Source organism: Camellia sinensis, chromosome 12 (genome assembly GCF_055761805.1).
Source record: "Camellia sinensis isolate YWXY chromosome 12, ASM5576180v1, whole genome shotgun sequence".
Taxonomy (NCBI): Eukaryota; Viridiplantae; Streptophyta; class Magnoliopsida; order Ericales; family Theaceae; genus Camellia; species Camellia sinensis.
Window position 1 is genome coordinate 87,015,635 of NC_138972.1, and position 11,848 is coordinate 87,027,482.

At 31.4% G+C, this 11,848-nt stretch overlaps 1 protein-coding gene across 1 annotated transcript; it reads right to left on the reverse strand.

The window, feature by feature from the left end:
* Nucleotides 1-5,286: 5,286 nt before the first annotated feature.
* LOC114302732 (cytokinin riboside 5'-monophosphate phosphoribohydrolase LOG1) lies at nucleotides 5,287-10,163 on the reverse strand. The gene is made up of 7 exons (XM_028247800.2): nucleotides 9,967-10,163; nucleotides 8,944-9,041; nucleotides 8,590-8,620; nucleotides 7,057-7,156; nucleotides 5,952-6,022; nucleotides 5,664-5,807; nucleotides 5,287-5,549 (listed from the first exon to the last, which is right to left on the reverse strand). Exons 1-7 carry the CDS (start codon nucleotides 10,084-10,086, stop codon nucleotides 5,457-5,459), a joined length of 657 nt encoding a protein of 218 aa, XP_028103601.1. The 5' UTR covers nucleotides 10,087-10,163; the 3' UTR covers nucleotides 5,287-5,456.
* Nucleotides 10,164-11,848: the final 1,685 nt, after the last annotated feature.

Sequence of the window (11,848 nt, forward strand, 5' to 3'; positions counted from 1 at the left end):
ATGCTCATCTTTCAGATTTGATGCTACCACAGCCTTCACAATTCCAGCGATGTTAGACCGGTAGCAAAATCTAGGTGGTTTGGTCAATGGTTGTTGAGGTTCGTATTTGACCTTCTTTCCTTTTCCAACACTGCTTTGCCCTACTGCGTTCGCATTTCATGACAGAGATAGACACCGTCGTCTTTTAGCAGATGTAGTCCCTTCATGGGTGTTTACTTTCACATCGGACCCCTTTTGTGGTGTAGCCTTAATTGTACCTCCTGATAAACATGCCACAAACATTTCACATTTCGTATACAAACAAATAGCCAATAATAGCTAAAGTGAATTGGAAATTAATAGTGGTATGTGACAAGATGAGTGAATATGTTCATTGTGAACATTGACATATAATAAGATAAGATGTAATAATACATGTATTCAATTCACACCCATTGACAGATCCACACCATACATTAACATTCTAATTGGATGACAATACAACATTTCAAGTCCAACACATTCAATAAGTATGCCTGAAGATATGTTTTTGCTTCATTCGATAAACATCAAAATTAATTACAACATTTTCACGTGTCATTACATTTCACTTGTGTTAGATTAACATGCCTTTTATGAGCTACACAATTTAATGCACATCATTCTTTAGTATGAATGTACTTATAAATCATGTGAACATAATCCAAAGGGCACAATATCGTTGTGATTGAAAGCACCACAAAACTGTTGGTTTATTAGGAAAAATTAAAAATGACGAACATGTGTTTATGGGTGTTAACGTTTTTAACCCAAAAACAAACAACGTAAATATCACATTTTACAAAATATTATGCAAAATGACATATACGGAACAATGTGATACATGATATAACACAACATATAACATTATCTGGCGCATGCCATTTTATCAAATAATGTGACAATAAAAGCCATAATGTGAAGTGAAACGATTGCCGTGTAACACACCCCGAACACGAATGTGACAAAATTTAATAGATATGTGCAACTTTGTGACTATGATGTTGTGAGAGACAATATGACATATGGAAATTGAAACATGAACCAAATCTACCCAACACAAACAACAACCCGTAGTAATATTATTCATTCCGCACAATACAATTGATGTTGATACGGAAATTACGCCACCACATATTTCAGAAATTAACACATAACTATGTACCCACATACTCACACACGTTTACAAATGTCACACTAAAGTATGCAACATGAAAGTCAACAATGGGACACATGCCAATTCGTTGAATAATATCAAAATATAAACAAGACTGGGTTGCATGAATATTAGTGTACAACACACTACCAACACGAACATGAATGTGATAACACAAAATGTGCAACTGAAATCACAACCACAACCCAAATTAGTGTTATGCGCACTATTCGACTCATTGTGACAAACAACTACTATTCTCCTAAAAATTCACATTCACATTCAAAGTTAAAAACATGTTTTATTCGTCCCATGGAATACACTTGACGTTATAAAGAAAATTACCTCACCACACATTTCACAAATTAAGTCGTAATTATGTACCCACATACCCACATACACTTAAAAATGTGACGGTAAAGTACTCGACATAATTATGAATAATGTCACGCATGCCGATTCATAAAATAATGTGAAATAAAATATAAACAAAAATGTACTACGTGAATCTTGACGACCAACCCACTACGAACACAAACATGCCAACTTCAAATGGTGACATGAAACACAACCACAACCACATCCCCAAATCATGTTAATTGCATTGTTTGACTCACTGTAACAATGTACACATAGTCTCCCACGAATATTTGGTCACATTCACAAACCTTAAAGTACGTCAAACATGGACGTGGCACCAGCTACGTTCGACAACTTACTTTTTTTTACTAAATGCAAACAACCAAACGACATCGTAACACAACGTGACAATGTACAAATAGTCCCACTAATTCACGTTCACATTCAGAAATGAGGTCATGTTAATATTCACAAAATATTCATATGGGGTCCAATTCCCATTTATAACTTATTTACATGGGGTCACATTCACATTCAAAGTAATTTACCATTGGGTCACAATCACATTCAGAAACTAGACAACACATAACACAAGGACGTGGCACCAATCACATCTAACAACCTATTTTTGTTAATTAATGCGCATAACCAAATGACATCGTACCACAACATGAACTCCCAAAAATCAGACTACCAAACGCAATCATTTGCATGATTCCAAAAAAACAAATCAGCAAATAGACCCCATAACCGGCAACACAACAACGAATCACGTATAACACACCCAAATTTGACAACCCGCCGAACCCTCATCCTATAACACCAACAACTAAGTCACATAACACACAGTCGACAACCCCCACATATATACTATCTTCAAACTGAGAACTATAAAAATCTTTAATCCTCATAAAACTCACAGAATAAACAACTACCATTACATCTTCTGACTGAAAGAAACCGAAATTATCAAAAATGCCATATTCACATAAACCCTAGTTATGGGTTGTTAATCAAAATCAAATGAATGAACATTGCAAAACAGGAGGAAAGCCACACTTATGTTTTGGAGCCATCCTTCCTCGTCGTTAACCGGAGACGGTATTTCGTTCCCACCATTCCGTCGAACCTAGCAGTCGGATCGCGCCCCTTCTCCTCTCGGTGGTGGGTTTCGACACTACAAGAAAATACACTTACAATATTATCCTTTTTTTTTAATTTATCCCAACATAACTTTCCGCAACCAACTTATTTTTTGGTCGCCAAAAGGCGATCTTCCGCAACTAAATTTGTAGTTGGTCACCAATAGTTAAGTTATTCGCGACCAACTTATTTTTTGGTCGCCAAAAGGTGATCTTTCGTGACCAAATTTGTAGTTGGTCGCCACTAGTTAAGTCATTCGCGACCAACTTATTTTTTGGTCACCAAAAGACGACCTTCTGCGACCAAATTTGTATTTGGTCGCCAAAAATTAGCTATTAGCTACCAAAAAATTGTGGGTTGTGAAAACATACTCATTAGCGACCAAAAAAAATTTAGTCGCAGAAAGTGGACTATTTGTGACCAACTCAAAATAGGTGGTCGCCAAAAGTGTTTTTTCTTGTAGTGCGAAATGTTCTCAAATGAACCAACAATTCACATTAGAATGAAGACACAAAACATATCTAATTTATTTAGTTTCCTAAAATTTTGCCTAATCAAAGCAGAAATCTCCAAATATCACGTGTATTTTGAATTTCAAATTCACATCCACATAGATATGATATATGGTAACATTGAATTTCCTATATATGGTTTTGCCATTATTTATGATATTAACAACTAATTTCGAGGGTAAATGTGTCAACCAACTTCTCCCAAGACTTATGAGAACATAAGTTTTTACTTAGAACCATATGTAGAATAAAGTCTCTATAATAGGACTTATAAATAATTTTCTCAATATTTTTTCATATTTTGGATTTTTCTTTTTACTTTTTAAATACACCAAAATTAGATACATCTAAAAAGTTTAAAAAAATAAAAATGAAAAATGAAAAACAATTCACTAAAAACTAACAAAAACCTAAACAAAAATATACACATATTTTTGATTGAATTTTTATTTGTTTTTAATAATTTTTTAAAACATTTTAATCAATTATTTTATTTTATTTTTTAGATGCATCTAAATTATGTGTATCTAAAAATATATTAAAAAAATGATTAAAATATGAAATTTTTTTACAAAAAATAAAAAAATCAAACCAAATAACCAAGTGTATGTTACACACCCAATTTCTCTGTATTATTATTAATGTTGGTGACCATTGAATTCTAAGACAAGGAGTGATAAGTGGGGGCAGAGCTCAAATGAAAGAACATGACAACTGGTCTTAGATCTTGCTCAACCTTTGAAACAATCCCAACAAAAACCATAAAAAATAAGGCATAGGCACAGTTCAGGAACCAAAGTTTGGGGTTAAATTAGCCTTAAATCCTAAAAAAGTCAAATTGTTTCAAAGAGTAGCCTAAGCCATTGACCAATATTAAAAAAAATAAATTTAAATATAAAAAAAAAAAAAAAGTAGCCTAAGCCACTGTCACGTTGACAGCCTACTACTATCACATTGACAGCCTACCACCACAAGTAGTAAATGACAATTTTGCCTCTTTAGACTAATTTTGAAAAAACATGAATGTATTAGGTTAGGGACAAATTTGTCATTTTAGCTTTAAACATCATTTCAAACACATTTTTTAATATAACAATCAACCAAAAAATCAACCCAACTTCCCAAACACAAAATGCCTAAAGTTGTGATTTTAGCCAAAAAGTCAAAAAAATCACCCAAAAAAAATCAAAAAAACCAACAATTTATACCAAAAAGTCAAAGATTCCCTCTTCTGTCTACTTTTTACACATTTTTACGTAAAAAATCAAAAAGTTATCACAAACATACTAGTTTGTTTATCTCATATTTTAGCCAAAAAATAAAAAAGTTACTAAAATAACTTATTCCTAAACGAGGCCTAAAATAACCAAATAGCTAAAAAGTAAAAAAATAATCACTTCCCAAACGAGGCGATAATGTGCTAAAAAAATAAATGAAATCATAATTGGATGAGAGTGCACTTGGCCAATACATATCCATAAATTAAAGTGAGGTCAAGAGAATGGTATATAAAAACAATATGTGATTTGATGCCAAAGTTAATCTAATCAAATAATTTGTTGAGTTGATTATTCGTGTACAATCCAACACGAGATTAAAGATCAATTCTTACCAATAACAAAGATTGATTATTTTTTTTCTTTTGCTGAGCTTGTAACAATACATTGTTAGATTACAACTGTCCATTTTCAATATGCAGTATCGTTGTTTGAAGGCAGATTTTACTGTTTTACTCAGTTGCCAATCCCAACCATTGGGTTAATTGTAATTGTTGTGGTAATGAAGTGTTCTTTTGGATTTTTTTTAATACGTTATTCAGTAACTTCATATTTTTAGTGAGGCTATTAAAAGATCAATACCAGGATTAAAACTTGCATATTTTTTTTAAATATATTTTTGGAGTCGGTCTATTTCTAGTGGCTTAAACTTAACAGCTTGCTTTGGTTGACAAGAAATAGATAACAATCAGGGGTTAGAATCTTGCCAACAACCATTGATTATAACTCATAAGATTTCATATTGTCTTCCTTTTATTTCTAGTGAATCAAATTAACCATCAGAAGAACAATTACAACCCCCCCCCCCCCAAAAAAAAAAAAAAAAAAAAAAACTTCATATATTGAGGACAAATTTTGCAGTTGACAAAACAAGAAAGCAAAAACAAAAACAAAAACAAAAATGAAAAAGAATTCCCTACGCGGGGAAAATTTGAAGTCTCCTAAAATGAGTCCCTCCATGGCAACAACTTGATCTCTTCCCGGACCTACTCACCTTGAGATATCCGATTTTGGGGTGTAACCTAATTGTTCTGTCTCCCAATTCAGCTTTGAAGCAACTCTTTCATGCCCGGGAATGTACTCCTGAAAACAAAAACCAATAAAAATCATTCATTAAAAGTGCTGTTTCAGTGCATGAGACTTTTGTGACAAGAAGCAGTTATCTACATTAATTGTCTTCCTATTGAGTGTTTTTACCTCCAATTTCTTCACTAACTCCCTCGCGTTAGGGGCTGATATGATGATGTGGCGCGAGCTTGGGCTAATGAAACCTTCCTCTACTGCTTTGTCAATGAATGACAAGAGAGAGTTGTAGTACCCATCTACATTCAACAATCCAACCTACACACATATTCACCAAAGTGGAGCTTGTCTTTGAGATGGTTCGACAACCTTTCTAAACTTTCTTCTTCAGAAGACAGTCTTGTTTTTGTTTCTGTTTTCATTTTTTAAAAAATACAAAACAAAAGGAACATGAACAATTACCGGTTTGTCATGGATGCCAAGCTGAGCCCATGCAATCACTTCAAGAAGCTCTTCAAGAGTTCCATAACCACCTTTATCCAAGAACACAATTTTATTCAATCAACATCTGCTATTACTGGTATTCATGTAGTTCAATGGCATTCGGTTGTCAAGTTAAGTACATGGATTGTTCAGATCATGAGTTCGAGTTACTCTCAAGTATGTGATGTGACATATTTTGTCTGATGAAATTGTTGGACTTTGTTCGGTATATTGTATTTCCCAATATTAACCAATTATCTCCAATCGACTAGTTAAAAGAAAAAAAAAAAAAAAAAAAAATCCTTATAAACCAACATCATTGGGGACCAAACCTAGACTAGGTCTAAGTTTCAAGAGCGAAAACATGTCATGTTAAGGATAGAGTGAAATTTTCTGTCTTAATTTTTTCTATCACCTGTCAAATAAGTAATTATTTTTTAAAACGAGAACATAAACATTATATGGTGGGGAGATGGTTTGAAATATGAGGATGTAAAAAATCAAAACAGAGAATTCCGTGCCAACAAACATAGACAATAGTCTGCTGTCATTTTTGCAATTGACGGGGCAAACAATGGACAGTAGTTGGCAAAGGTACTGTTTTTTCATTTTTCTTATTTTGGTGAATGTTTGGTACAATAAACAACCAAAATACAATAAACGACCAAAATATGGGACCACTACCAAATTCCAGGGGTAAGAAAATTTAGTGTATGGTTCACTTGAAATACAATGGGCCCGAATACTCATTTCTGTATTTATTTTGGGAAAAATTTGGAGAAAAAAATGTAAATAGAATTACCACTCACCAATTTATTAGATTTTATTTATTTATTTTTCATGAGAAGGTAGAGAAATACCCATTCTATTTAACACTTGTTTGGTTCGTTGGAATGCATTTGGTCAGGAATGGAATGACCATTCACCTAAATTAGTGAATGATAATTGCATTTGAAATGTACTTTTTCTTTTCTTTTTACTGAACTAAATATGAAAATGAGTGTATCTTCAATGAAATGATCATTTTATTTCAACTTGTATTGCAGTGAACCAAACAATGCCTAAGAGTTTGAGGAAGACAAACCAGGCAATGCAATAAAGGCATCTGAATTTCTAGCCATCTCTGCCTTCCTTTGGTGCATGTCTGCTACTGCCTTCACTTCCCCAACTGTTTCCCCAGTTAGCTGCAATTCAGTAGATCACCATGTTTGTCCAATGCCCCATACAAAAATTCACATATGAGAGAGAGAGAGAGAGAGAGAGAGAGAGAGAGAGAGAGAGAGAGAGAGAGAGAATTCTTAGGCTGCCCAAATTTCTGAAGAAACTATTCAAGAGTGTTTGTGCAAAGAGGCAATGATGAGTGCTAATTGGAGGTAGGAAAATGTTTATTTTTTTATTTTTTATAATATCATTACACACAAAGTTCCGAGTCTCGCTCATAATTATTAATGCAGACCCTACTAACAATGTTCAATGATAATTAGAAATCTGTTTTTATATAACATTATTTTTAGAATAAGATTCAACTTGTGGTACGTGAGGTTGACATGGATTAGACGATTCGGATATCAAATGAAATGTAGGGCTTCATGTCACACAAGTTTCTAAAGATGATGTTATGGAAGCGTGCGGTCTATTATAGTTTTGGTGGGCTTAGTATTTAGTATAGAATAGAACATGAGTCGGAATATTCTAATATTTGGGAAAGATAAAAGATTAAATATCACTTGATGTCATATGTTCATAAGACTTTAGTCTTTTGATGTGTATGTCAAGTTTCAAACTTTTTTTGATGTCTAAATCTTTTTGATGCATTGATCAAATTTTCATGTGTCAGAATCAATTTAATAGATAATTTTTTAGCAGGAAATAAAAGTAGAAATAAAGAAAATGCATATCAAAAATAAATAAATAAAAACAACTTCGAGACCAAGAAAAATATCAAGGAAGTGAAAAGATATTGAAAACCCAAGTGAAAAAAGAAAAAGAAAAAAAATTTAACCACTTAGAAACTTCCACATGGTACCTTTACAAAAGTCCCTGAAGAGACAAGTGTGAAATCCATATCCATGATAACAAGTAATAGTTGCTACCACAACATGAAAACACCCCACTCAAGAGCTAAAGGAAAAAATTGTAGATAATGCTCTCTCTCTCTCTTATTTTTCTCTCTCTTCCTCTCTCAAATTTTTGACATGGAATCTTCCAACATAGGGGCATTTTGAATTATTTTTATTGATTAATCTTAAATACGTGCAATCATTCATAAATTATAATTATTTAACAGACAATTAAAAATATTGTTGGTCAGAGCTGAACACAAATAGTAATATTACATACTTGAAATATTTAATAAAAAATATAAGTATGTAATTCAAATTAACGTACCAATTCAATCTTAACCACACTATAAAATTCTTGATGAAATTTTTATCACTTCTTCTCAATAAATTAGGTTTACTGAAACACAATTTTTTTGAATTTACGTTTGGTTCTAGTGACAACTTTAAACTGTTGGACTACTTCCATGGGTTGATTTTTTATATTTATATTTTATGTCAATTTTTTTTTTTTTTTAAATTTTTAAATAACAAGATTAGGGTAGTAGCAAACATACCTCTCTAGGCATAAGGGTCTTGGGAATTACTCTGGAGACAACAACATGACAACAAATTAGTTAGTTACAAACAAATTTTTTACATAAAAAATTCATAAAACAGTAATATTTTTACAACTTTGAGCCACAATGATAGATATTTTTATGCCTTAAAATAGAATACAAAACATTGTATCATTCTATAAATAAATAAATAGAAATTGTATAAAAATCCTGTTTATATAGCAATATCAGGCTAGTAAGACCAAAAAATATTTCCAAACTCAATTAAAAATTTGTTGTCAACCCTTGATATTTTATTTTTTAATCATATATTGATGAAAAAGTTGGAGAAAGAATGGAAAATAAACTTACCCGAGAACATGGCGACCCCCATTGTAAACAGCTTGGGAAATCAAACCCATCAATCCAATACTCCCTCCTCCATAAACTAGATCTATGCTCCTTGAAACCTTCATCAAATCAATGAAAAAATCATCCAATTACCCAGTTTACCATTTTTGAATTCAAAGTACAATTACAGAGAGGGAATCATCAAAGTACATGTCATTAATGTTGTGTTTGGTTAAAAGATTTGAGGAGGAATTTGGAAAAGAAAAGGAAAAAAATGTGTGAAACTAATGCTGTGTTTGGTTGGGGTTTTTGGGGTGGGATTTGGAAAAGGAATGAGAAATGTAATCCTATTTATGTTTGGTTATAATAAAAAATATATGGGAAAAGAAAGGGGGTGAGAAATAAATAAAGAAATAGGAGACCTTTTAGGACATCAATTCTATTTTATAACCAACACAACCAAACATAGTTGGGATTTGGAATTCTATTAATTCTTTCTCCTTTTCCTTTCATTTCCATTTCCCTTTCCATTTCCCTTCCCAAATCCCCCAACCAAACACAGCGTAAGTGAAATATAAATATATTTTATTCATATTCTACTTATATTTTCCATTTTCTTTTCCAAATTCCTTCTCAAATCCCCTAAACAAACACAATTTGATTTGGTAGAGAAGAAAGATGAGCTGGTGTTGTTAACATTCATTGAAAGAAGAGTACAAGTTAAGCACATCTCATACATTCAATATGTACATAAATAAGATGGGCTAACACTAACTAAAATGTCAGAAAGAGAGAGAGAGAGAGAGAGAGAGAGAGAGAGGAAAACCCTCAGTCTGGAATTTTCAAATGGGACATCTCAGAAAATTTAGACAAGGACATGAATTGATGAATCAATTCATAGTAGTGATCAACAATAGAGCTTTTGGAACATCTTTTGATTCAATAAATAGAATGTTTCATGACAGAAAACCACTTCTTGAGAAGCAAAGTAGTTAAATTGCTAGAAACAGAGCTAAAAACAGAGAGCAGTAGAGTAATATATACCAATTCCCTCCCAAGCTCAATAGCAGCATCTTTGTAGCTGCTCTTCTTTCCTGGGCTACTCCCACAGAACACACATACCCTCTTGAATTTTGATTGCTTCATTTCCTTTTCTCTCTCCATCTCTCTCTCTCTCTCTCTCTCTCTCTCTGTTCTGTGTTGTTATGGGGCTTCTCTGTTCTGTGTTGTTATGGGGCTTTTGTAGTAAAACACTAGACCCGATAACACTGACGGTCCTGGAATTTGAAACTTGTGTTATTTTGATCACACAGTTTTTAATTGTGATATATTTAATTTTAAATTTTGAATTTTATTTTAAATAAAGATAATTGAACATATTGCTATTCTATTTTAAGGGTAAATTTGTTAATTTGATAAAATATAAATTAGTTTGACTAAAATAAATATCAAAAAAAATTTAAAAAATTTTAAAAATTATTTATACACACCAAAGATAAAATTATATAAAAATGATAAATCTTTTATATTTTTATTTTTTTACTCAATTATTTTTTAGTATGAGTTTGGATGATGATCGAGTGTTTAGTTTTGTTGATATTTTTGGATGATTTAATAGATAATTATATTTGTTGTTAATAGATATTTTTAAATAGTTATTATGTAATAGATATTTATTAGGTTTTTAATGTGTAATTAATATGTTTAATATATGAAATTTTTTAATTTGAATTTTTTGATTTAATGAATTGGTTTAATAATGACATTAAAGTTATTGACATGTTTGATTTTTAAAAAAATAGAAACTAATTTAACAAAAATAAATATAAAAAAACTATTATTTGAAAAAAATTATTTCTACCCTCCCAAAAGATAGAATTATATAAAACGATATATTTTTATTTTTATTTTACCAATTTAATTTTTAGTTTCTTAGAAAAAAAAATTGACAATAGATTTTGAAAACTAAACAAATAGAATTTTTTAACCAAGAAAGTCTAACATTATTCATTAAAAAAAGTTCATTACATTTCAAACAACGTACAAGTTAATCAATACAAAATAAATTATATAATGACTTTGCCTTTAAAATGAACCGTTTGTAAATGAAACATCTTTGATTATTTTTATTTGAAACAAAATTCAAAATTAAATATATCACAATTTAAAAGTAAAAAATTAAAATAATATATTGTAAACTACAGAGGCTGCTAGCATAATTAATCCAAAACACTACTATGCCCGTCTCTCTCTCTCACTCAATTTGGGAGCACCATGCAAATATTCACAGCCCAAGTGACCCCACAAGTTTGACAAATTTTTTTTTTTTTTTTTTTTTTTTGGGAGTTGAGGTGCTTCAATACTTGATGCCTTTTCAATATGCATATATACAAAGGGTATCACACACATAGTACATTAGCACAAAGCCAAAGCTACACTTCATATGCCATGTTCTTAGATCCCTCCTAAAGCCTAGTTGCACCTACTTGCATCACCAATGAGACACAAATTATAGCCGTAATTTCTATAATTTATTCTTAAATCGCTTTGAAAAAAGTGAATTAGTTATTTTATTCTTCGATTTCAGTTCAATTCTTAAAGAAACATTATCAACTTGATAAGTTGACTCTACATGAAAAATGTTAGGATAAAATTGACGCAATTATGATTATAATAACCAAATTATGACCCAAAAAAAAAAAAAAAACAACAAATTGGTAGTCATTTAGTCAATGATACAAGGCTTTTAGTGTGTCAATGGCTCCATTTATATTGTTCATTGAGCACAAATCATATATTTCAATCTCTGTCTCCTATTTATTATATATTAGATATCACCAAAATTAATGACAAAGAGTATGGAGGAGAGAATTATACAAGAAGCGTGACAGATAATCCCACACTGTTAATTGAGCATAAATCATCT

Excerpts from the sequence above, each read along its gene's own strand:
- LOC114302732 (XM_028247800.2), bottom strand. The coding sequence starts at position 10,086 with ATGGAGAGAGAAAAGGAAATGAAGCAATCAAAATTCAAGAGGGTATGT. Across the intron at positions 6,023-7,056 it reads TGCCTTTATTGCATTGCCTG|GTGGTTATGGAACTCTTGAA; the intron begins GTTTGTCTTCCT and ends TCTTGGATAAAG. Across the intron at positions 5,808-5,951 it reads TTGGCATCCATGACAAACCG|GTTGGATTGTTGAATGTAGA; the intron begins GTAATTGTTCAT and ends ATATGTGTGTAG.